Genomic DNA, 27358 nt, shown 5'->3' with positions numbered 1-27358 from the left:
GAGAAAAAGAGAGATGGAGGTCCAAACTTACCTGGCTCCCACTATCAGTTCATTCTGTCCTGGGTCAAAGGCTAGCTGGGAGTAATCCACCGTGCCTTCTGCCTTGAACCGGAACAGCCACGGCTCCATCTCTGCCAATCAGAGGACAGCAAAACACTTGTCAGCCAATCAGTGACTGGGGCATTCTGATAGTCTCTAACAGTAAGGCATCAGTCACAAAGTCAGTGATTCACAGAGGCTGAAAGAGACCTGTTAGATAAAAGCCAAACGGGTTATAAATATTCAGTTGTTTTATGTTTGTTCGTGTTGAATAGTCATGAGACCTATTGAATCTGGTCTTGTACTGTTGTGTTTCCCAGTGGTGTTAACCTGGGGAAGAGGTTACATGGATATTTGGAGTGGATGATCCTGCAAGTGTCGACTGGAGAAATTAATTTGACTTAAAACTCTGCTCACACGCACGTACACAGCTGGCGGTGACCTCGTGGTTGCCTGTCCTCAGATGAGCTGCTCAGAGAGGTGTGTTCGTCGGGTGTCTGCAGGTAAATGCTCATCTGAAGGGCACGGTAATGTCACGCTCCACCTGCGCTTTCAAGCAGTGCCCTTCCGGCCCATTTCCTTAATCACTTCTGTAGCTCCCATTGATGTGTCTGGTCAACTCAGGGTGGGTGAGAGTAGGAGGACACTTAGGACAGTGTTTTCTTAAGAGGGGTTCTGGGAGATTGCGCGTGTGTGTGTGAGTGCGTGTCTGTGCTTAAATGTCAAAATGTGAGGGTTGTCGGCAGTGATTGATGGAACTAGGGGGTGTCGGTGCCATGACTTTGCCCCTAACCTTAAAAATATCCACTTTCTGTACATACACTCAAAATGCCTGTCGCCATGGCGCCCAACCTATTAACCCTTGACCAATAGAATCGGAAGCCTCTAGGGCTGCTGAGCGACGAGGCCCGAAACGTTTACTCTCAAGTAATCTGATAGGTCAGGCTAGCAAATTTTTACGCCGATGCATATTCTCTACTATGCAACACATACCTGCTCTTTAGTTACAAAACAAATTTGAGACTTCAATGGTGCTCAGTTTTGAAAGTCTAAAACCCTTAATACTTCCAGGGCTTTCACCTCGCAGGCATGTTTGGTTATATCTTGTTACTCTGTTCAAGGTCTTCCCATAATATATCCCACATGTCAGAGAACTTCCAGGCAGGCCCGAGTTTGAGTCAGACCCCCCCCCCCCGCACCCCCCTCCAAACACACACCTCCCCCAAACCCAAACTGTCAAACAAAGAGAGATCCAGCTGTCAGAAAGTCTTCTTATATGACAAACCACATGCTCCCCCAACCGCATTACAGAGAGCAATGATTTTTCTCCTGCAAACACAGGCTTTCAGGGTAGAGGTACGGGGACTGCACGCCTGCAGAGCGAAGCGCCGGGCCCCGCAGCTCAATTTCAACATGGAACAAATAGGACTATCATTGCAGTGTGTGGCTACGTTAGAGAACAGCTCAGGAGCTCTCCTGCCTGACGGGGCCTTTCTCTCTCCTCCTCCTCGCCTATCCTCACTTTCAAGGGATTAACCAAAAGAACAACTTTAAGTTTGAAAAAAAACATTCAGACTCCCAGGTTCACAGCTTATTCATTTTCATCAGCCTCGGTGAAAAATATATTGGGGGGGGGATCAGGATAAATTTCACCCCTCTGATTGCACCCCCCCCCCCCCCCCCCCCCCACAATTACATGGAGAAGATAGGGACTTCTAGATGTGCCTCCCCAGTGCCTGATGAAGCATTCGTTTTTCGTGAGAAGGAAGGGAGAGGATCCGTAGAATACAAATGTGGTGGAGTGTGGAGACAGAGGCACTCAGGGAGGGGGCAGAAGGGAGGAGGGAGGGGACAGGAATAGGCAGGGGGGCACGGGCTAGGTAGGAGGGGACTGAGGGTTATGACAGTGGATAAGGCAGGGTTATGACAGGGGATAAGGCAGGGTTATGACAGGGGATAAGGCAGGGTTATGACAGGGGATAAGGCAGGGTTATGACAGGGGATAAGGCAGGGTTATGACAGGGGATAAGGCAGGGTTATGACAGGTGATAAGGCAGGGTTATGACAGGGGATAAGGCAGGGTTATGACAGGGGATAAGTCAGGGTTATGACAGGGGATAAGGCAGGGTTATGACAGGGGATAAGGCAGGGTTATGACAGGGGATAAGGCAGGGTTATGACAGGGGATAAGGAAGGGTTATGACAGGGGATAAGGCAGGGTTATGACAGGGGATAAGGCAGGGTTATGACAGGGGATAAGGCAGGGTTATGACAAGGGTAAGGCAGGGTTATGACAGGGGATAAGGCAGGGTTATGACAGGGGTAAGGCAGGGTTATGACAGGGGATAAGGCAGTGTTATGACAGGGGATAAGGCAGGGGATAAGGCAGGGGTAAGGCAGGGTTATGACAGGGGGTAAGGCAGGGTTATGACAGGGGATAACGCAGGAGTAAGGCAGGGTTATGACAGGGGATAAGGCAGGGGTAAGGAAGGGTCATGACAGGGGCTAAGGCAGGGTTATGACAGGGGATAAGGCAGGGGTAAGGCAGGGTCATGACAGGGGGTAAGGCAAATTTTGTGAAGTGAAATGAAGACAACCCCACTGAGAGAATTGATGGCACCTATACTGAGACGAAGGACTCAGACGCAGTCATATTCATTCATGGCTGGGACAGATGGCTTTCCCAAGGCTCTGTGGCTTTAATGAGAAACAGCCTGAGTTGAATAAGGAGGACAGGAGGAGCGTTCGGTCTGCTTTGGTAACACAGAGAACGGCCCGTTGGAAGGCTGCTTTGGTAGAACAGTAAGAGTTTCTGTAAAGGAGGATTGTGAATTACAGGAGGCTCCACGAGTCACTTGAGAATGTCCTTATTTAAGATTTTTCTGTTGAGGGGCGGCATTGTGGGGGATGAGAAATAACATTTAAGAAGGATTTTAAGACCGTCAGCTCTGAAATAAACCTTCCTTTTAACCTCCATTAAAAACACCATTGAGACTAGTTCCAGTTTTACTATGTAATAAATGGGCTTCAGAAAAAACTGTTTGAGTACAGTATCTCTTGAGTACAGTATGTCTCACTCTCCTCATGTCTCTCTCCTGCCTTTTAATATCGCGTATCCCTCATGCCTTGAATGCATGTGCGCTTGAGTAATCCTAAGCATGCTTGTACTGAGGCCTGGGTGAGGGGGGCTTGGCCAGGGATAAAGCGCAATGGGGGGGCAAGGGGTGGCTTACACACACACACACACACACACACACACGCACACACGCACACACACACACACACACACACACACACCCTTGGAGGAGAGAACCAAGGAGTTAGGTGTGTGTGTGTGGCAGAGTGCCAAGTTTAAACCCACACAGCAGAAGCCTCCCCCCACACCCCACCACACCTCAACCACTCCACCTTAACCCCCCCCCCCCTAAAATAGAAACAGCTTTTCTTCCTTGTCTGGCCTCATCACTCAGGCTTGGGTTGTTTTTTCAGGGTTTCGACACTGTGAGTTTGACACAAACACAAAAAGACAGCATACATAAATATTTACACCAGGCTTCGGAGCCCACATCCCTCTGTACTGTACTGTACTCAAAGAAAGCAGAACAGTATAGTACAGTACAGTCAGAGCGGGGACAATGGTAACATGTGGTACCAATTGTGAGCGGTGACTGAACTTTCAGGATTAAATAGAGAGTACCACAGGGTGTGCACGCATACATGTATAGCCTGTAGTCTAAATGTAGCCTTGTGGTTAAAAAAGGAGAAAGTAAGAATGACAGCTATTCTGTCAAGTTGATTGGAGGAAATGATTTGGTCATGTGCTCATAAAATAAACACCTGCTCAACTGGGCAAACTAGCTGTGAAATGGGAACCATGTTGACTAGATGGGGTGAGGTTCTCCTGACTTGAAGGCTGTGCCCTTTTGGGTTATTTTGAGAAATGAAAAAAAAAGCATATTTTATTGTCCTGGTCCAGTGACTCAAATTACAGTGTTGTGGCAGAGAAAGACCTCAAGGCAGAGAGAGAACCATGAGAGACAAGCCACTCCGAAGCCGCAAATAAGTATGCAATAAAATATTTAAATGTAACGTGCACTTAAGAGCTTTACCGTTTAAGAGGGAAAAAGACAAACATTTAACAAGATGACCTAATGTTCTCAGTTTGCAGTGTAGGACCAGGGATAAAAGCGTCCCGGAGAAAACACAGGAAGAGCTTTAATGGCGGAGGTGAACGAAATGCATTCTAAAACACAAAGCAGAGCTGGGGAGACAGGAGTCCTTTCCTGGATTAGTCAACTGTTACTCGACAAAGAGCCGAGGACTAGGCACACAAAATGCTGATGTTTACGAAGGCATTTAACAATTGACTTAGCGAAGCAATGAAAAACAAGCCCCCACAGGACCAATTAAAGCACCACGGTCTCATCTAGCAGATGTTATCAGATAGCAGTCTTTTTGATGTGGCCATTTGTTTATTTTTCTCCTCCTCTCACTGCTGCCTCTCTCTAATGATGTGGCCGTCCGTCAGGGACCATGAAAGTTTAGGTCTGCTCGCTGCTGTAGAAGCAGAGCGCCTGATTGGCCGGGGTCCTCGGAGACCTGACCTCCTGTCTCATTCTCACTCACACGCCTGTGTGATAACAGTGTTCACACCCACGTTAAACACCACTGAAAAACACACACACACAAACACACTCACTCACACACACACACACACACACACAGGAATGGCTGTTAAATAGACTTTCTTCAATTCTCTCCGGAGATTTGTGCCTTGAACAACTTGACTATTCCTCGTTCAGATACAACAACGTTAAAAGCATCTTGGATACAGGGATTAGGTCCTGTTTGTTCCATTTTTACTGTCGACTGGTTTCGTAAGTAATCATAAGTTGTATTGTTTTTCCACAGGCATAAATTCTACCCTGACTATAACTTGAGGGCGCTCTGCAGCTACAGAGCATGTACTTATTCTAAAGAGCAACCTTATGTGGACGACACGCTGACAAAGCAGCAGGAGTCTCGGAGTCTGTGCTTTGTAGAATACGAAGTACAGTACGACACGCGGTGCTACTGTATAGTAGCAGTTATTTCAGCCCAGTCTGAAAACCACCACCCTCGCTGGGCTCAGCCTCATGTGGGGCACACCCTTCCCTGACCAGGCCACAGGCAGCGCCTTCTAAGGGGAGAGGCTGGGCGAGAAGGGGGAGAGGGGGGCAGGGGCCTGGCCGTGTTGCACTGTGTGTGTCAGTGGTATTACACACCATCGGGCACCTGTTCACTCCAAGTCCAGATGCTATTTATTCACAGGATTGTTCAAAAATAGTCATTTTTGTCAAAAAAATACAATAATGCAACCTTAAGGCGATGAGGCAGGTGGATGGCGGTACGATGCGTGGGTTGGGGGGGGTGTCTGTATGAGCCTGTGCATGTCTGTGTTTGTATACTTTATGTGTGTGTGCCTGATGGTGTGTGTGCATGCTCGTGTGGTTGTTCATGTGTGTGTTCGTCTGTGTCCAGAGGCGGCATCCAAACGATGACTCATGGATTCCGTGTTCATTATCTCAAGACAAAAGGCTGAGTCTGGCTGGTAATGAAAATCCTCAGCTTTGAATACAGCTCGGATAACAAGGCCTTAGTGTACATTACGCTCGCCTAAGATGGGAGACTCCAGCTGCTCTAACACCGTCATAATAGCTGACTTATTAAAACATTGGCAAGGAGGTGAGGACCTCAATACTTGTGGAATACAATATCTCAGAGAAACCAGAGAGCTGTCTTTCTGTGGTAAACTGAGTTCACATTGTTATGATGAACGAGTACATCTAATGAATATACTTTTATTTTGAAGACATACTCTCCAGTCTGGGTTTTATCGTAATCTCCTCACTCTGTGATCACTATGCATGGCTGATCAGTCCCCAAAATGTCTTATCTGCACTTAATTAACTGTCCTGGACTTCCAACCAGGCTCTGGCTAGTGGAGCCTAATGAAGCGTGGAGGAAGAGAAGCAGTGGGCTGCAGATGATGCGGTTGGTGGGGTGCAGTCCAGTCATCTGGAGCGTGGAGGGCGTGTTAGACCTTACCCGGCCAGTTAGTGAACATCACCACGCTCAATAGACTTTGCAGAGGGTAACCCAACTAGCCATGATCTAACAGGACTGTGAGTGTGATTGTGTGCGTGTGTGTCTGTGTGTCTGTGAGCCTGTGTGTACATACCCATGTGTGTAAGTGTATGAGCGTGTCTGTGTGTGTGTGTGCAGTGACCTTGCCCTTCCACTCAATTACATCCCAGACAGAGTGCTATATGATTAGGGGACTTAAGCTCCAGGGGGGTAGAGGTGGTGGTGGTGGTGGGGGGGGGGGGGGGGGGGGTTGGAGGAATGGTATCTGTGAATGAAGCTTTTTTGCTGGTGGAGAGAATGGCTTGGATTTACTGTTGACTTGAGATTTTCAGAGTGACATTGTAGCTTAACTGGTCAATACAATAAATAAACAGTGACTTCAAAGCAAGATATTGATTACAGGGCCTCTGGATATGATGGAAGACTTCAGAATCCTCTCAAATTAAGTGGAATGAAAACTGTAGAGGAGGAGTTTGTCTGTTTATGCCATGAAAGTGCCTTGAAGGTGAGTCAGTGAGACAGTCCACACCAGCAGAACACTGAGGAGGCCCAGAAATGTGTGAGAGTGTGCTGTATGTGTGCGTGTGTGATGACTGACACCTGTATTTGTGAGGATGTGCTTGTGTTCTTGCATGTGTGTGAGGACATGGAGCTGTGTTTGTGAGGATGCGTGTGTGTGTGTGTGTGTGTGTGTGTGAGAGGACACCCACCTGAGTGGGAGATGAGTGGGTGTTCTGCTTTGTGACAGGGCGACTCGGGCAGCAGCACCGGCCCTCTCCTGCCAGCAACGCCTCCAGCCCGCAGGACCAGCATGCACTGCAGCAGCAGCAGTGCATGCTGGGTAAGGGGGCGTACCATGGGGGGAGGGGTGGGCTTCACTCACTCCTCCTCAGGCCAGAGGCCAAGAGAGACACACCTAGAGAGAGAGAGAGAAAGAGAGATGGTTAGAGCTCATGTTGAGCTGGTGCAGCTGCCGTCTACCTCCCGATGACCCACCCGCCACCTCACACCTCTCCCCTTTGACCCCGCGCACATGAATCAGACCAGTCTCCGCATTCCCACACATACAGCACACATATGCGTGTGTGCGCACGCGCGTGTCTGTACAGTCACACGCGCTTGTCCTCATGGGGCCACTGAAAAACGTGGAGCTCATAAAAGCAGGAATTCCCTGACTCGATTGGATGTGTTTGGCGTGGACCCAGGCACCAAATGGAAAGAGAGCTCTTCTCTGTGTAATGGGAAGCACCTGTCATCTAACACAACCTTCCTCTCCTTTTACTTCTGCATGACTCGCCACATGTCATTCTTTTCTCCCACCCTTCTCGCTCTTTCATGAAGTTGACAGTTTCGCCTGCTGTTTATCTCCAACCTTGCTATTCTGTCTGACAGTCTTCGTGTTTCCAAAGGGGGCCTACCTCCCTTGTATGAAGGCCATTGAGTTATTGTTTTATCTCAGTATTGTTATTGTTCTGACAATCGGTATGTCGTTTATCAGGCATTCATGGAGAACTGCAAGCCTGAATGTAATTATCTCCCAGCCAAGTCTTTCTACTGAAACACACAGAGGCAACATGCCATGGGAAATCAGCATGTAGACAGAATATTGATTGTTGGCATGATTCTATATGACAGTCTGTTTGAGCTGACAGTCTGTGTGTGTGTGTGTGTGTGTGTCTGTGCTTAGATGGTATCGGTTGGTTGGAGACTTATGTCTGAGGCATGCACACAGATATCCTAATGGCAGCATACCATGGTCCCACCGGATATTTTGAGCACACACACACACACACACATCAGCATAGCAGACAGGGGTTGGAGCCAAGGCCGTCAAGTTGAGCCCCTGCTACTGACCGTACTCCCACTGCTGGCTGCCCCACCCGTGACCTCCTGTCAAACTAGCACCCCTCACCCTGCTCAACAAACCACCAGCCCAAGATCCCCACGGTCGGCGTTTGCTGCCGGGGTGTGCCCAGGTTCATAACTTTGGTATTTGGTTTGCAGTGCCGGAGGCCCGGGCAGGACGGCGAGATCAGGTGGAGGGTACAGAGAGAGGAGAGTCTGTCAGTCTGCATCAACACTGAAGGTGAATCATCACCACTCTGTCTCACACACTGACATCTCTCTCTCTCTCTCTCTCTCTCTCTCTCTCTCTCTCTCTCTCTCTCTCTCTCTCTCTCTCTCTCTCTCTCTCTCTCTCTCTCTCTCTCTCTCTCTCTCAACAATCTCTCTTTATGTTGTATATTACTCTCCCTCTCTCTCTCTCTCTCTCTTTTTGACATGCAGACACACCAATACTCCCTCATGGTTTCAATAGGAACATCTACTATAATAAGCCATTACCCAGATATGGACACCATACCACACACAGCGTTCCCAAACTAAACATGGCTCGAAACAATCCTGTCACCTAACTGTGTTCACAGTCCGTGTATAAATATGGGGGCCCATCTCCAGCAAGCAGACACACAGTGTCTCAATGACTGTACTACTGTGTCTATGACATGATGCTACACAGATTAATAACGCAGAGTAGAGTGGGGAGGGTGGTCACACAGTCAACACACAGTACAGTACTGTACATGTACTAAATCAACAAGCATACACAAAGTAAACACACAAACAACTGTACATATGCACACACACACAGGCCATCCACTTTACTTCATTGAGGGTGGTCTGTGGTGTCAGTAAGCTAATCAATGGAAGTGTCCCTTCATAAATAAAGAGAGAGGATCATATTAACACTGCTATTGATTGTGTCTGAGGAGAACTCCATGATGACTGCATCACACTCCACAATGAATCGACTCTGAAACAAGCAACGACTTTGTATTCACACACACTGCTCCCACTCCACACACACACACACACACACACACACACACAAATGCTCATCAGTCAAATGTGAGCAGCATAACACTACTCCATCTGTTCAAACATACAGTAGAGTGAGAGCTGGAGGGTGGGGGCTCACCCACTGTGGTGATAGATAAACCCCCCCCCCCCCCCACACACACACACACACACTGTCCACTCTGGTTGACCAGACTGTCTGTAAAATAAGACCAGACTTTGCTTTGTAGAAGAATTTGTCGGAGAGTAACAACCTGCCTTTTCCAAAAGTCTGTTTAGAGTGGAGAGGGCAGATTCTCATCACAACTCTGGTACACAGACACAGTCATTTACATTTAGTCATTTAGCAGACGCTCTTATCCAGAGCGACTTACAGTAAGTACAGGGACATTCCCCCCCCGAGGCAAGTAGGGTGAAGTGCCTTGCCCAAGGACACAACGTCAGTTGGCATGACCGGGAATCGAACTGGCAACCTTCGGATTACTAGCCCGACTCCCTCACCGCTCAGCCAACTGACTCCCTAGCCTCCCCCCAGTCATTTAAATTTGGATCTGAACAGGATATCCGGTAGCATGGATTATACAAACGCACACACAGGCACGTTCACACACACCGACAAAGTGATTTTCAGTGCGTTAAGTAAACATCCATCCCAGCATCCTTCCCCAGGTGCTCTGCGTTGGTGTCACAGAGTAAACATTTACTGGTCCTCTGGCCCAGAATATATTTCACTGCTACCAAACTCTTTATCCCCAGCTAAGGTTTATACTTTCTCAGACAGAACGCCATGCCTGTGTGTGCTGCAAATATGTGGGTGTGTTTACATGTCCCTGTGTGTGCCCACGTGTATATGTTTGTGTATGTGTGGATATTTCCCCACTGTGAGATTGAATACTTCCCATAACATTTTCTAATGCTGACTTTCAGGGCCGCCGGTTCTCAATCTGTTCCACAAACAGCGCCGGGGCGGAATAAACATCTGAGCGGACGCGAATCAACGGCCCACTCGCAGGATGGCTCCCAGATTCCAATCTGTTTGGTTTGCACCCGCTGCGCTCCAGTCTCTGGCACTGAGACACTGGGCTGATTTTGCTCTGCTCTGGACGTGTGGGTGGAGTGGGACAATGTCGAAAAACTCGGAATGAACATGTGTGTGCGTGCAGGTATATGAATGTGTGTGCAAACGTGTTGAGATGGATGGGGTCTGGATATAGACAAAGTGTGCTTTTGTTTAGTCAAATATACGGAAAGTATCACTCAACACTTACAGTGAAAACACTTCACATTTTTGGGCAGATCTCTGCTGACATTTTTCCCTTCATTTTCTTGATGGGTAAAACTAATGTATTCCAACACACATATTGTAGAGCTGTAGCCTGTGTACTGAGACTGAGGGCTTGAAGGGCTTTTCTGGACCAACCTTGGGTTGCTTGACCACAACCACAACTTTGGTTACATTGGAGCGAGCACACACACACACTCGCGCACACACACACACACACACACAAGCGGAGAGAGACACACAAATAGCAATTTCAGAGTTGTCACACCCTAACTCTCCAGAAGTTCCCAAAATCCAGCTGTTATTTTTACGTCTTCACTTACAGCGCCTGTGTGTGTTGTGTGCGTGTGTGTATAAACAGCACGTGTGTGTGTTGTGTGTGCGTGTACAGTATGTGTGTGTTGTGTGTGTGTACAGTATGTGTGTGTTATGTGCGTGTACAGTAGGTGTGTGTGGTGTGTGCGTGTACAGTACGTGTGTTGTGTGCGAGGACAGTATGCGTGTGTGTATAAACAGCACATAAAGAACATCGCTGTCACAAGACACAGAAAAGCCATTTTGCTCTGCCAAAACATTGACACACGTACTCTAAATGCGATACAGTGTAAGCAATTACCACAGTAACCTTGCCTTCGCTCCCTTCCTCCAAGGTGACTGGAGTTGCTCCAACACGAGGCGGGACTCAAACCCATTACAGCAGGCCCTGCAGGAGATGTTCTCTGAATAACGATCCATGCTGAATTACACAAGGCTCAGGATCAGGCCTCGACACCAGTTCAAGGTTAGACAGAAAACACAGGGAGGACTGGGAAGGACTGTACAAAGGACAGCCTAGGGCAGAAGGTGTGAACCTTCAAACACGTTTAAGGTTCTCTGGGGTTGATTACGAATATGGGTTATAGATTTTCTTTTCAGTTTTTGTTGTGTTTGTGTTTCATGTGTTAAATGAAACCATCTTATTATCTCCATGGATTTTGAGGGATAAAAGTAAAACAACAATTGCATTGATTCATCGTGACATGCTTTGGTCGCAAGAAAAAGCTCAAAACGATCTCTGACTTGGGTTTGAAGTCAAATTCTCCATCTTTTTGGCGTTTCACTAACATTAGGATGCTAATGCCCAAAGTATCAAAAGATTTCTGGTACATCAAAGACTTGTGTTCTCTCTTGGGTGTTGAAACAGTGTGACACCCCAAGAGAGACAGACATCTGATCAAGGAGGAAGTACGCACACACACAAACACACCGTAAAGATCGTCTTGCGTACCAAATAATTTGCTAATTAAAGCTTGACGTGAAGAGTCCATAACTTGGACAAAGCCATCAAACAAACACACACAACGACTCCCATCCACACATGAAGGCGCCCACACACACCTGGTCATACAGTGATAAGGGCTGTAAACCCCAGTGTGGAGGGATGGTGACATTTTAAAAGCTTTAATTACATGCTTGGCTAGCGTGTTCCGAGTGTCTCCACAGCAGGAAATTACATTATCACAGGCTGCAGCTGCACACAGGAAGTAGCTTCCGACCAGATCACCCTGCTCTTTCCCTCCATGAGTTCCAGCCTGCCACCAAGCCTGCTGTCAAAATGAGAAGATACAAGTAGGATAAGACCAGAGGCCAAGAGTCTGGTCAATAATTGGAAGTGTAAAGGTGAAGATTAGAGGGGCAATCTAAGTGATTCATGAATGATCCCAGAAGGCAAGGAATGCCTTCTGGATTTAGCTATGTTTAAATTTGGCCTGAACACACATTGCAAGTTGAAGGACCTCAAAGTAATTTTCCCCTTTTTGCAGGATTTGAGCTCTGTGTCTGCCCAACAACAAAGGGAAGAGACTCCATTCCCAATAATAGACCAGAATATGTTGTGTTCCATTGGCATTGTTTGTATCTGAAACAATAAATCCCAAAAACCTAGGTGATCTCGAGTTCCCAGGATATGAAGAAAATTGACAATATACACAAACAAAAACAAACCAATCCCAACTCCTATATGCATTAATGACGTGTGCCTACACCAGCCTCTCTGAGCCCTCAGGACCCACAGACGGCCTGGGAGGCAGACTCTGAAGACCCGAGAAGAGCCATCGCATCGAGTTCCAGGCGATGCGAGAGTGGGATCGTAAATAAGCACTTGGCTCCTCTGGAACCAATTAATCACCTCAGGATGTCTGTGCACAATGGCAAAGAGTTATGGCTGTAATGAGAGGGAGAGTACGGATGGGTGCTGCCTTAACAGGACAGAAAAGCACAGAAAAAGTGGTGATTGTGTGTGTGTGTGTCCCGAGGGCTCGTTAGAACAACAGAGGAGGAGGGCTGGATCTGGTTAAACCAGACAGTGCCTGAAGGCATCCCATATGATCAGGTCCCAACTAGACCAAGGAAACAGATGTAGGGCTCTCTCTCTCACTCTCTCTCACTCCGTCTCTCTCTCCGTCTCTCACTCTCACTCTGTCTCTCACTCTCACTCTGTCTCTCACTCTCCTTCAGTGTCACTGTCTCTGTGTGTCTGTCCTTCTCTGTGTGTCTCTCTCACACACATTCTCTTGAGTCCCTCTCATTCAAGCAAGATTTTTCTCACTTTTGGTTACTGCTCCTTCCTTTAGCAGATGGCTCTGCAGTACAATGTTTCTCCTGACACAAATGCACACTATGTCATCAGTAGATAGCCTACTTCATCCAAATAACTAAACCAATTATTTTTCCTCTGTTTCGTCCATGGTCTATGATTTTTCACATAAAAAATGACAGAATGTTAAGCTTATTTACATCTAGCAAGGCAGGGAAGAGTGAAGCTAACTAGATAATTTGTGCAGCATCTTTGAAATTCAACCCATTTAAAAAGCGTCTTCTTTAATGGCAGGACCGGGTGATTAGGCTTCTGTTGAGAAGCAGTAAATTGCATCTGCGATTTTTCCCCAGAAGGGAGAGGAAAAGCTGTGTTTGAAGTAACACAACAACCCAATGTGTCTTCTTCCACCACCACTGGGGAGGATAAAGACTACACAGGAGAACATGGAGGGGAAGGTCTCTGAGGAACGGTGTGCACAAAGGTCCAGATGATTGGGTTCCACTCACACATCAGAGTCCTGATAACTGCTTTGGTGGACTTGGTATTAATGTACCACCACGTCTAGCTGTGATCCATCTCAGTATTTCCTCCAGACATGGTGTCTTTAATCCTCTCTGTGAGATTCTTCTCAGGCCCCAAACATCGATATAGAACCTAATGGCTGAGTTTATCCTTGCTTCGCTCTACAGTCAAGCTGATTAGCCCAACAGTCTCCATCACGACTGACACCCCACCTCCATCCATCATTCCATCCATCCAGGCAGTTATTGGTGGTCGGAAGCTGAAAGCTGCACCACACACATGCTTCATTAATAGCTGTCATTAGTGACAGGTCCAGGACCCAGGCTAATGACATGTTCCTTTCAGAGCTCATTAGGGGCTCAGTGCCGCAGAGCTAGTGGTGTAGGAGAAGGTCGTCCTGGTTAGCCAGCAGGTGTGTCACTGGAAATGTCAGAGAGAAGGTCAATAGAGGAGGGTGGGGGGTTATTGGGGAGCGTGGAGGGGAGGTTTCGGAAGTAAACGAGGTGACAGGGAAGCCGGGGAGGTTGGAATGGGGTTTAACAGGCCTGCAGTGGGGGTCTATGCCCTGGAGGAGACTTTAGCGCTGAGAGGAGTACGTTTTTTTTTAACCAAAAACAGGGTTTAGTATATCACATCCACAGTAGCTGGACTTGGTTTCTACTCTGTAAAGAGTATGTTGTCTTTATTTCATAAAGTATATTATACATACAGTACCGTATATCACATGGAGAGACAGTGAGGTAGACAGACACATGCATACAGACAGCATACATAATGACTTTGTGCTTTCAACTTCACATTAAGAATATTAAATCGCTTTTAAACAACAGACAACTAATTGTTAGTCTTCAGGGGTGAAGTGGTCCTTCCCCAAAACACAGGCAGAGGAAACGAGACTATACTAATTGAACCAAAATGAGCTTTTATCAGAAACAGAGTTCTGTGGTAATGTTCCGTCTGACACTGAGACAAGTCAACAGGGAGGAGAGGGAAGACAGGCTGGGCGGTTGTTTTGCCTCCCTGTCTGTCTGTCTGTCAGAATAACAAGCTCCACTAAGACCCGAACAAAACGGATGACAGGCACTCTATCTGCCGAGGGGGGACCTGCCACAGAGTCGTATCAAGCCAGACCGTACAGCTGTGGATGACTGGGAAGAACTACCCCTGACTGCTAGTGTGTGTTTTACATTCCGCCAACAAAGCCAGACAACAAAGGCTGCTGGATGATGGATCAAACACACACAGACATGCCCGCACACGCACACACACACACACACACAGACATTTATGGTCCCACAACTTACACAGACATGCGCTACAGCATGTTACAAGGAGAGGAGGCACACTCCAGGTTTGGGCAGCTGCAGGCTTGGGTCCTGCTTTAATGACAGGCTGAAGCATCCCAGCTTATAGGCTGTGAAGGGGCTCTTCCTCTGACCCAGCAGACAGCAGGCTGTGAAGCCGCACCAGGACTCAGAGCTGCAGGCTCGTCACCCGGAGGAGTCTGGGATCAGGTGGGCAGTGAGCAGCTTCCTAGCTGAGGGGTCCACATCCGACAGATGCATTTGATAGGTCATGCCCCACAGCAGTCATGTCGGCAGGCGTTCGTGTGTACATGCATTCACACATACAGAAACACATGGTCTTATCCTGTTACTCACTCTACAGTACATCAACAGAATATCACCGAGCAGAACAACTGTGTTGGCGTGCTGTGGGGGTGCGTATATGTATGTGTGCGTGTTTCTGTACAGTCTGACATGTCTACATTGGGCTCCCAGCTAAATATACAGAACGGTCCAGCTGACCTAATCAGCTATGCCTTTGATGGGCTTGCTTCAAAGGAGGATGTCATCACTTTTAACTTTGAAGGATTAATTCACCAGCTATCTTTAGCTCTCTATGCCTTATATTCCCTTGGAGAAAACGTAGAAAAACAACAACTTTCCAACCGACAATGCATATTCATCTAGCAACAACACACCTCAGTAAATTTCAAGATTTTGCCATCCCTGCCTGTTCGACTGACCTAAATAGGCCTAAATTATGCCATAAATTAATTTGTTGTTTGCAGCGCTGCCTTATGATAATGATTAGAGGGCGGCCTGTTCTGTTAACCCCTTCACCTCTGACCTGTCTGGATGTGTGGTCCCTCTTCTCCTGTCGGCTACAGTACTAAGTCCATCTGGAGCAGATGTTTCTGCTGTGTGTGTGTCTTCCTCTTTGTCAGTATTCAACAACCCTGGTGTGTGTGTGTGGAAGGGGGGGCAGTAGAACACTTTAGTATCAATTGTATCACTGTGTTTGCCACCCTATAACTATAGATGGCAACAACCTACATGGAGATGAATACCTACTGACATTAACCAAGCACAGATGCAGGTTATTATGATATTACCAAAAGGATAGAACAGACCATCAAGGTGTTCCACATGCCGTGACAGTAATGAATACAGGAGGGTGACGGCTCCGAGCTGTACTGTACTCTTTAAAAGGCACAGGGACAAAGACGTGGAGGAGATTTATGAGTGCGTGAGCCCGGCCACGTCTCGTAACTGCAGCGCTGCTGCAGGGTGATTCACAAGCTGCGACCTGCCGCACGTCTGGGGCTGTATTTTAGGAGCTGCCGTGACGGCCGGGCTGTCTGGGCAGACATTATACGGAGTAATGACTTACAGACACACGCTGACCCATTCTCTCTCTCTGCTTTTCTCTCTCGCTTTATTTCCGTCCAACTCCGGAGAGAAGGGAGGAGAGCAGAGTAGAGAGGGAGGGCCAGGGGAAAGCAGGCGAAGACGAAGAGAGGGCAAGGGCCATACAAGGTAATTAAAAAGAAAGGGGTGTGTGGAAGGCAGAGGTGCAGAATAAAGTGGTTTGATGAAAAGAAACGGAGTGTGGGAATTAAAAGAAGTGTAAAAAAAGAGGAGAAAGTTGAGGAGATGGAAGGGGGAGAGGTGAGTTGAGAAGAAAGGAGGGGTAAAGAAGGGGTAGAGGGAAGAAAGTTGAGAGGATGGTGAGAGAAAGAAACAGAAGGGGTGAAAGGAGAAGAGAGCTTAATGGTGTGGAGAGGGAGAGGCGAGGCTGGGAGAGGGAGAGGTGAGGCTGGGAGAGGCGAGGCTGGGAGAGGGAGAAGCTGGGAGAGGGAGAGGAGAGGCTGGGAGAGGTGAGGCTGGGAGAGGGAGAGGCAGGCTGGGAGAGGTGAGGCTGGGAGAGGGAGAGGAGAGGCTAGGAGAGGGAGAGGAGAGGCTGGGAGAGGTGAGGCTGGGAGAGGCGAGGCTGGGAGAGGCGAGGCTGGGAGAGGCGAGGCTGGGAGAGGGAGAGGAGAGGCTGGTAGAGGTGAGGCTGGGAGAGGGAGGGGAGAGGCAGGCTAGGAGAGTAGAGGCTGGGAGAGGGAGGGGAGAGGCTGGGAGAGTAGAGGCTGGGAGAGGGAGAGGAGAGGCTGGTAGAGGTGAGGCTGGGAGAGGGAGGGGAGAGGCAAGCTAGGAGAGTAGAGGCTGGGAGAGGGAGGGGAGAGGCTGGGAGAGTAGAGGCTGGGAGAGGGAGAGGTGAGGCTGGGAGAGGGAGGGGAGAGGCAGGCTAGGAGAGTAGAGGCTGGGAGAGGGAGGGGAGAGGCTGGGAGAGGGAGGGGATAGGCCGGGAGAGCAGAGGCTGGGAGAGGGAGGGGAGAGGCTGGGAGAGGGAGGGGAGAGGCTGGGAGAGGGAGGGGAGAGGCTGGGAGAGGGAGGGGAGAGGCTGGGAAAGGGAGGGGAGAGGCTGGGAGAGGGAGAGGAGAGGCGGCCTTCCTATAAAGAGCACCTGGGATGTCCATAAAATTACAAAGAACACATGCCATAACACAAGCCCCTCAAACCTCCCTGACGAGAATAGGTGTGTGTGTGTGTGCGCACGCGTGTATGTGCATGTACGTGTCAAAGTGTGGTCACCTAACATCCGTCCACGTGGTAATTGAATCAGGAGAGGAAAACATAGCAGAGCAAGGATTGAGGTGGACAGAAGCAGCTGGAAAAGCACAAATGTCTTGGCTCAAGGGAATGGAAAACCTCCGGGGGAGAAAGGAGACTTGGAAAAGGCTTGACCCGGGGCGCTTAAACCCCAGGACATTTACATTTACATTTAGTCATTTAGCAGACGCTCTTATCCAGAGCGACTTACAGTAAGTACAGGGACATTCCCCCGAAGCAAGTAGGGTGAAGTGCCTTGCCCAAGGACACAACGTCAGTTGGCTTGACCGGGAATCGAACTGGCAACCTTTGGATTAATAGCCCGATTCCCTCACCACTCAGCCACCTGACGACCACAGTCCCTGACTCTCCGGGCTCCTTCATGGGTCTATTTCTTCAGTTTTTTCACGTTGAAAAGATTTGAAATGTTCCACCAAGGCGTAAATATTCTGAAGTTACAGAAACAAACATCCCAAGAATTGCTGAATTAAACTTGTTGAAATGTATAATACCTAATCCCTAATAATATGCGTCGGTAATAATCCGAATGTCCTCCAAGAATTTAAAAAAGGGAACTAGTGCTGTGTCTGTTCAATTCTGTCTCAATAAGAGCGCATTTAGCTGTGAAAGCGCTAAACCATTCTGTCTCTCATAAGGGCTGGAACCAATGGTATGAAACAGCCCATATTGAGTTGTGAGCCATCATTCACATCCGTCTGTTTTGGACTGGTCTCTGGGCTAATCAAACAGCCAGCCTTATAAGGAGGAAATGGGCTGTAAAACTTTGCGAGTGGCTGCTGTGTATGTAATTCCACCCAATTTTAGACGGATGGGAGGGTGTTATTTGGGTTGCAGGCATTAACAGCAGACATAAACAAAAAGCTGGTATAATCAACACACAAAGTGTACCCATCAGTGGATTTGGGGAGGTAGCACCAGCGCCTGAATAAAATCTTCAGCTCCAGCGGTGTGTGTGGAGTCTGAACTGGGCTGTAGTCGTAGGTCTGGAAATGATCAATAAACCTGCAGAGGGAACCTCAATATCAGCCTCATGAGCCACTCCACCTTGCTTTTTACTGATGAAGGCAGAGTTTCCACATGCACTTTCAGTAGGCCCAGCAAGGGGGTAGAGGGTTGTAAGGTGAGTTGGGTGGGTATGCATGGGGGGGGGGGTCACATGTGTTTGCCAGGTGCGCTCCGTTCCTGTCTATCCCTCCAGCCCAGTCCGCTCTTTTCCCCCAGGTCTGTGTTCACTGTAAAGTCAAAAACATACCTTGGCACCAACCAGGACTGCTGGAGCAGAAATAACAGTGACTACTTATCCAAACGGCACAACTCCTGTCTCCACTGACCTGGTACAAAGGCAGCCATTGTGAACTCAACCCCTGTTACCTCTTCAACCTCGTTAGCACCCTTCCAACCCTCCAGCCCAGAGCCCCTCTGTGCCCCGCCCACCTAATTAACAGTCTGCAGTCCAGGACTCCAGAACATTCTTAATTGCTTCCACCACTTCTTGGACGAGCACTCGTTAACACCAATCCTACAGGAAAGGGTCTCTCAACAGCCCGTCATTGGGGAAATTTCACTCCATAGAAACTGCATGCTCAAGATGCCTATTATATTGAGAGATCAACGGGGAGCAACATGTACAAAAGTATCAAGCATAAGTAGTGGAGAGTGCGAGAAGCCAAGCTCACTGATTACAGCAATTACCCACAGTAACCCAGACAAGCATCTAATTTCGGATGGAGTGATTCCCAGAGACACCAACCTAGTAAAAGCTATCCATTGGTCCTGAAGGTCTGTCTTTCATCAAACAAGGACAGGGGTAGAGTGGAACCTGTATTTGCCTGGGCAAATAAGTTATAATTACGATGAACAGCGTGCAACTCTCTCTCCCTGTCTCTCGATCCACTGATGATACTGAAACCAGGGTTAGGCTGCCTGCCAGCACGAGAGGGCTGGGGGGGCCAACCTCGCTGGGGAGGGCAGAGCACATCATGACCGCTACTGCCTCCGACGTTTGACTTGTGGGTGTCTTTAATTACCCTACACCCGTCAGAGGGGTTGGGGGGGGCACAGACACAGTGATAAGGGGAGGTGACAGACATGTAGACAGAGACAGGAAGAATCCTCTTTAAAATGACTTTTATGAGCTTTACCCAAGGCTCAAAATCTTGGCTGTCCAGAAACTATTAGGGGAATATTCCTTACAAAAATTCTTATCTAATCTCCCCCTGAGGAGATATTAAGTAATATAGAGTCCTTTACCAACACAATAACCCTATACAGTACATGATGGGCAGCTTGATTACCAGTTTCATCAGCGATAGCCCCAGGCTGCACGGTGTGTCAGTCTGATATTGCTCTCTCCCTTTTCTTATCTCTCTGTCCTTAAGTCAATAAAAAGATGTTAGGAAGTGAACAACAAACACTTCCTCTCCTTAACCTCAGGGGGGCTGAGGTGTGTGTGAGGGGGGGGGGGGGAGGAGGAGGAGCAGGGCGGAGCGCGATCACACACGCCCGACCACAATATGAGAAAAGAACAAAGGAAAAACCCAGCATCCAGCAGAAGCGGCCAGGTGAGACACAGGGCTGGTAATCGGGCTCGGACGCCATTTCTAGTGACACCTCCAGATGGCAACCCCCCCACATCCCTGCAGATGTTTATCCGCTGACGGTGCACCCCTCTATCCTCTGTAAGGACTGTGTTCAAATAATACAGCAAGCCCAAAATTACCATCAGCTGAATCTAACGCTGAATACTCTCATGGGCCTTTTCCTGATTGTAGTTATTTGTGTAGGTATTTGGGTTGTATTTCCATCTTTATGGTTGATGGTGTAGCTTGACGATTAAATCACATACAGGTGCTTGGGCACACTGCCACCTGCTTACCAGGGCAACTAAGGGTTAGGGTCAGGATCAGGGTTGGGTTAGGGCAAGGGTCAGGGTCAGCGCTGTGAGAATGGGGGAGGATGGAGAGTGTTTTAGTCATTTAAGTCATTTAAGACGCTCTTATCAAGAGCGACTTACAGTAAGTACAAGGACATTCCCCCGAGGCAAGTAGGGTGAAGTGCCTTGCCCAAGGACACAACGTCATTTGGCACGGCCGGGAATCGAACTGGCAACAAGTGTGTCGGCCCCCGGATGGAAAAACATGGCCTCTGAAACCCGAGCCTGTGTTTCCGGCCTCTCTTCATTGGCTGTGTGACCTCTGCAAAGCCAACAGACTTCTGAAACTGCATCGTCAACACCCCCCCCCCCCCACCACCTCCTTGTGTCTATCTCTTAATCTCTCTCTTTGGCTGTTTGTCTCACTTCGTCTCACTTCACCCCCTCCCCTCCAGCACCCCCCCCCACCCCAACCCACACCTTCTCTTTCAGATCTCAGCCTGCATCCTGTTGTTAAAAGGACGTTTGATGCCTTCACCAGTCCACAAAACAGCTTCCTTTTTGTGTGTGTGTGTTTGTGCATTTGAATAATCTAAAACTGTGTGCTTTACTCAGAATCCTAAAACACACTCTCTTCATACCTCATGGCCAACAGGGCTGGGGAGGGGAGAGTCCGTGTGTGTGTGTGTGTGTGTGTGGGGGGGGGCAGAAATGGAGAGATATCACATTTTCTTGTTTCACAAAGGGCAGAACCACAATGCTGCATCTGTAACTAATAGTGTCTGCAAAAAGGACCCTCCTAGCCAAAACAATACTGTTTCTCAGTTGTCTTTAAGGACACCTGATACCTCCCTTCTCAAGAGAGTCGGAACAACCTTTAAACACAAAAAACTAGCGGGAGGTACAATAAGGAAGGGAGCCCTTTCTGCTGTCCCATAACAAAACATCCTAAGAAACCGCACGACTGAGCGAGTAACTTCAAACCCACTCACACAATAACAGCATTCAACTCCAAATGGTCATTTATCATGGCCACACAACACAGCAGTCAGCAAAAGGTGCGTTCAGCACCGTGTGTTTCTCCACTGTTAACCGACTGACCACACGGGCTGCTGAATGAGAGGGCTATTCTTCCTGCTGGTGCAGCGAGGCCAGGATAGAGAGCCTGTGTTATTCAGGGCCAATGGCTCAAACCGCACATCCTCTGCGTGGTGCACCTTTAGAACTGAGACAGCATTGTGTCTGTGGCACATGTGCACACACATGCACGCACACACACTGTGCTGAGTGCAGACAAAGACCAATAAAGGGCATGACTCAAGGGAGCCTCAGTCTGCCTATGTGTGTGTGTGAGTGTGTCCCAATGAGCTTGCACCGTTTAAATGTGAAGTGTGTGAGGACTATAGTCAGAGGACCACCTACCAAGGTCCCTTATTAAACACTTCATACTTTCCTCCACCTCTCCCTTCCTTCCCTGCCATCCTCACTGGCTCTCTCAGATGAATGAGTGTGTCTTCTACCCTCCATTCCTCTCTCCAATGTTCCTCTTGTCCTCTCCGCTGGCCTTCGCCACTCCTTCACCTCTTCTTTCCGTCTGTCTGTCTGTCTGTCACTCTCTCTCTCTCTCTCTCTCTCTCTATCTCTCTCTCTCTCTCTCTTTCGCTCTCTCTCTGTCAGCAGGCCATCACAGCATTACACTCACATGAACTCTCTCTCCCCCTTTCTTTCTCTCTCTCCCAAATCACTTTGTCCCCATCCCTTATCCTTATCTTTTCTTCTTATCTTTTTTCATTATATTGGTTTGTCTTTTTTGTACTCACCATGCAAAGCCTTGACCATTTATCAGTGTTTTTCTCAGCATTTTTATCTCCCAACGTCAGTAAGTTTTCTCTCCCTATTTATTTAGTCTTTTCTGCTTTTTGTTTGAGCACTCCACAAGTAGTAGGGCTTTACATATTAGATATTATCATATGATTTCATAAACCCTAGGACAGAATATATTATCTGCACTATTGCATCTTTATTAGAAATAGGACATCAATACAATTTAAGGCAATTTTCCTCAGCAGTCATTGTGAAGATAGTCCCCACTCCCCCCCTACCCACAGATAAAACAGAACAGATAAGAATGTCTTTAGTCACAGAGGAGTCTCCATATTCACATCTTCTCACTGATCAAATTAAGAGTCTGTCTCTGGGGGTTGGTACTTCTAGAATCCATGGAGGCTTATGAACCCAAACGACTGCCATTTATGTAATTGATCTAAGAACAGAACACTGTTCTGTGATATGTAAATACCATATCTCTGGGGTATAAAAACATTTGAAAACCATGTACCAAATGTATTTTGTTGTTACTGATGGTGAACACGGAGATCTCCTTTCTTGATGGTTCTTTAAAAGCCCAGACAGCTGTATGAGCTGAGAGGAGATGACAGAAAAGAGAGAGGGAGAGAGAGAGAGAGAGAGAGAGAGAGAGAGAGAGAGAGAGAGAGAGAGAGAGAGAGAGAGAGAGAGAGAAAGGAAGGAAGAAATATACGATGAGAGAAGCAAGGAAATTAGCTTCAGTAGCATTGATGTTTTAGAGAAATAGAGTGGTGGTGGCATAGGGAAGTGTGTATGTGGGGGGTGAATTCTGAAACCCTGAGCAGACACGACTCGTTGATCCTATCACCTGTGTGAGACGATCCCATCAAGTCACCTCACATTCATACGCCTCAGTCCGCCGTCCTTGATCATGTCACATATTGTGCCAAAACTCTCGATTTATTTGCTTCTGTCTTTCCCTCTCTCTCTATTCCTATGGCTAACCTTCATCGGCCTCATTCCAATGCAAGCAAGCTTTAATACAGACTCCACACTCCAGCCTGTCTGCTCATCTTTATTTATTCTACACCCACTGACAACGTACCAACTGAGGAAGCAGGCTTGAGGGATTTCTGAATGATGTTTCAGATTTACTCAGCATTCTGTTTGGGAGTCCTGGTTTGAAGATGGATTACTGGTGTGCTGTATGTGTTTGTGTATGTGTATGTGTGTGTGTGTGTGATTTGAGGTTTGGGTACAGGGAAGAGGCGGAGGACAGCTAATGTGCCGTAGCCGTGCTGGTGACGGAACGCCGATTTGCCGGTTCTAATTCCGCTTGACGTGCGGACATGGCACGGCACCCACAAGCATTCCCTCTGAGAGGAGAACAGAGCAGAGGATAATAAGAGATGCAGTAATAAGTCTCGGCTCCGCCTCTCTGGTGTGATTTCACATCACCTCAAACAGCTCCCTCTACATTCCCCTGTGTGAGGCTGCTGCTGTTTGGCATGCAGTGTGAAATTACAGTAATACAGCCTGCTGCTTCTTTAACAAGCATCTGTCTTGGGAGAGGGTTTGTGTGTGTGTGTGTGTGTGTGTTTGAGAGAGAGAGAGAGAGAGAGAGAGAGTGTGTGTGTGTGTGTGTTTGTGTGTGTTAGTATTCCTTGTTAGAGACAGTGGACTATATTATACTTAGCATAGAAAAGGGCCCCAGAGAATTTTTAATAAATGACCCTCTATCTGTAAGTACAGCTTGACAAGCTTGTCATGTATCTCAAGTGACTCTCCAAACCTGGGACAAACAGAACCTGAGCCTATAGGGGATATCAGACAACATTCCCTCCATTTGACAACAGCTGCAAAGCATAAAATGCAAACGCTGAACAAATGTTGATGTGTTTGCACAATATGTTACACCGCCAGGATTTTGACAATGGAAACCTTTTCCAAGAAGACACAGCGTTCTGCATTGCTGCTCCGGTCGCTATGGCAACCCGGCCGACAACCCCCGGCCACTGACGAATGCCGGATGATAAAGTTTCGTTTTGCCTTCGCGTCTTATCTGACCGACACTTCAGTGGGCTCTTGGCAATGCAGGAGTCACTATGGCAACATCCCCATCTTGATAAATAACCCAGGCAAGGATGAAGTGAAGAGAAGGGAAGAAGAGGGAGGAAGAGAAAGAGAGAGACAGAGGGAACGTGAAAGGGAGAAGAGGCAGAGAAATAGGGAAAATAACACCCACTTTCCCACATCAGATAACTTCCCCATCAAACAGAAACTGTAGGATTTATATAAGAACGTAAAAACTTTGCACGGTCAATTTCACATGAACTGTTTAACTTCCTTACAAACGTCTGGTATTTAGGACCACCAGACAGTTAGGTCAGCTTTGATATTGTCTGCCTATCTGGCTAGAGTCTGCAGTGCTTCTCCTGGGAGAGGTGTCAACCCCTCCAAAGGGAAGGAAAGAGAAAAAGAGAGGGTATAAATAGCAGAGCTGGACACCCTCGGAGAAAAACACTGACCCAGGAAGTGATGACAACTCAACTGTTTGGATTTGAATGTTTGTCTCTTGTATGCAGTAAATCAAACAGCTTAGACAATGTCCTTCTGACTTTCAAAACTGACTGGAAAACCATGAATGTAAGAGCATGTATTGTCTTCTGAGAGCTTTACTATGTGAGGGTAAACATTCTCTAAGCCCGATCTGGCCTGTGTCAAATGAGTAACTAAAGGCTTTTTAAGAGTGCTGGGGGACGGGGGCTAATGGCTGTTTAGTTACACGCGCATGACAATAGCGGTTTCAGTCCCAACAGCATTCCACCCCACGGTCTCAAGCGGAGACGCAGAATCACAAAGCTAGTCAACAATGGGCTTGTCACTCAATCTGTCACCATGGTGACCATAGAGATCGCAGGGGCCATTAGGGTCACTTTCATTCCAGAATTCTCCAGGCTTGGACTAATTGCTGTGTTTGTGCTGGTGTTTCGTGTCACTGCACGGGCAAATTCCCAACACAGCCCAAATATCAATCACATTAATTATACGCAGCTAGTCCTGGAATGTTTTAGCAGTCAGACAATGAGGGAATCTGCTTGGCCTATCTTATTCATTCATCAGTAAAGACTTCACGTTTTATTTGTCATCTGTCCTGATGTTTTGGAATGTAGAGGTAATTCTCATTCTCCTGTTGTTGTTTTTTTCTCCATCTATGCAGTAAAATGCCTTTATTGAAGTTCAGCTGTAGCATTAATCATTTTTTTTTTGCCGTAAGTCATCACGTCATGCCGTTTCTCCATTCAGCACTTTTTCCTCACGTTCATCCCTCTCTGTTCTCTTCCCTTCCATCGCTCTCTTTCCTTCTTGTCCCTCAGGGATCGTCACGGACGGAGCTCTGGAGCAGGATGAACTCAGAGAACTGAGTCTGCTGGAAGCTCACAGTAATCTAACCATCTGGATGGGGTCACTTTCTTCCACAGGGGGACACGCAGTATGGGGGGGGGGGGGGGGGAAGGGAAGGGCGGCACATGCTGTGCATCCAGAGATGGCTAGAATGCACAGAGATTATGGAAAGACAAAAACTCAGTGGGGCAAAATCTAGAATATTCCACCAACTCTGAATTACTTGAGAAACTAACAGATATAAGGTCTGGTTAGTGATTTGCATGCATGGCTAAGTGGTTCTTTGAAAGGGCTTGTGATGTTCATCATCACAGGCGTGTAAACACATTTGAGAATAAATTAGCGAATGAGGCAGTATCTTGAAGGGGTAATCATTTCCCATTCAAGGTAGTGATAACTGGCATTTAGGACTCATCCGATCTCCAGTCAAGGATACCAAGGATGCCAGGAGTATTGATAAACGGAGAAGATGACACAAGCTCCCTGAGATAGGCCGCTGAAGACCTTTGAGCCAGATCAATTATTTTGCTTTTTTGTTATTAGTTATTTTTTGTAAATTATATTACACAGCATGTTGAGAAATAAAACCCTAGCTTTTAAGAAATCTAAATATACTTTTATCCCTCGATTGTCCAAGTGAGAATGGTTTTCATCCTTGGAATTGATGCTGATGTGTTGTTGAGATTAGTGGGTTCCAGGGAGGACAGTATTGCCCTGAGAATCACACAGCCAATAATACAAACCAACACTCAAGCATGGCCGGTCACCAGCAGGGATGTACATGGAATTATGTAATATGTCCAAGTATTATTTGGTTTGGTAGATCCATCCAACCACAAACATAATAGGTAAAGGTTTTTTATTGCAAAGGAGTCAAAAGTTATTGTAGCATAGTGCATGCATTTAAGCTTGTTGCACACATTGAGTTTCAATCAATTTGCAGCTTATTTAAGATTGCTGTTCCTTGAAGATCACACTGTTAATTACGAATGTGGTTCCTCATCTGGGTTCCGATAGATTTAATTAATGGGGAAGGTGTGGGGAGTTCAATATCGTTCTCTATCGCATCTCTTTTTAGTGCGTAATTGCTTTCACGCACCTGCAAAGAGAAGTATATGCTTTGGGAATACTTAAAGACAAACAGGGGAAGGACTGCTCGACATCGGAAAGGGAAGTGATTTAAATGTATATGAATTAATAGAAAGCTGCATAATGATGTGTGGAAGAAACAGTGACCGGTCTCTGTCTGTGTCAGCACCACCAAGTGGTATACGAATCCTAAATACCCCCCAAAACTTCGGAAGCATACGATTTTCCTTCACCGTGTATACAGGCTATACATTTATAGCATGTAGCCTAAAGAAAAAAATAACAGACAGAATAAACATCACTGTATACCTCCTGAAATGTTAATGATAATTTGATTCGTCTTTTTTGTGTGTGTTGGCACAGCGGCACGCACCCAAAACAACCATATTGGTCATGTTAGCAACATAAAATTTAAATAGTTCTTCATAACATTCAGATTCTGACATTTTACGTGTTAAAATGTACTGCTTAGAAGAGAACTGACTGCTTAGGTGTTCAGTCAGGTATTGGAGGAAGAATGCACTTACTAAGTGAAATGTCCAACTCCCGTTCATCTAGCGGGAACGAAGCCTCAAGTCTTATCCAGTGAGAATGTTGCTCAAAACAAACGCAAGACCAGGACAAATATATAAAGTATTTCCAGCTCATGTACCATCCACAACCAGTGAACTGTCAGTAAGTCCGTACAGCCTATATCTCTGAGCCGTTTTCTCAGTTCTCCTCTTTACTCTCGCCGGGGTCCCTTCGGAGTTAAATATTTCTGTCCCTGAGCCTGTGAAGCGCACGGGCTGTAATAGGACACCTCACAGTCGCGCTGCACC

The 27358-nt window shown here is 47.3% G+C and overlaps 1 protein-coding gene across 1 annotated transcript in view; it reads right to left on the bottom strand.

Annotated features, from left to right (window-relative positions):
• The window catches only part of sema5a (sema domain, seven thrombospondin repeats (type 1 and type 1-like), transmembrane domain (TM) and short cytoplasmic domain, (semaphorin) 5A), a 75687-nt gene extending 48542 nt beyond the window's left edge, over positions 1 to 27145 (bottom strand). The window contains 3 exon segments of the mRNA XM_067252216.1: positions 32 to 131; positions 6876 to 7081; positions 27065 to 27145. Of these exon segments, the coding sequence (XP_067108317.1) occupies positions 32 to 131; positions 6876 to 7023 (248 nt within the window). The 5' untranslated portion in view covers positions 7024 to 7081; positions 27065 to 27145.
• Positions 27146 to 27358: the final 213 nt, after the last annotated feature.

Source organism: Osmerus mordax, chromosome 15 (assembly GCF_038355195.1).
Source record: "Osmerus mordax isolate fOsmMor3 chromosome 15, fOsmMor3.pri, whole genome shotgun sequence".
Taxonomy (NCBI): Eukaryota; Metazoa; Chordata; class Actinopteri; order Osmeriformes; family Osmeridae; genus Osmerus; species Osmerus mordax.
This window is presented reverse-complemented; position numbering and strand designations above follow the sequence as displayed.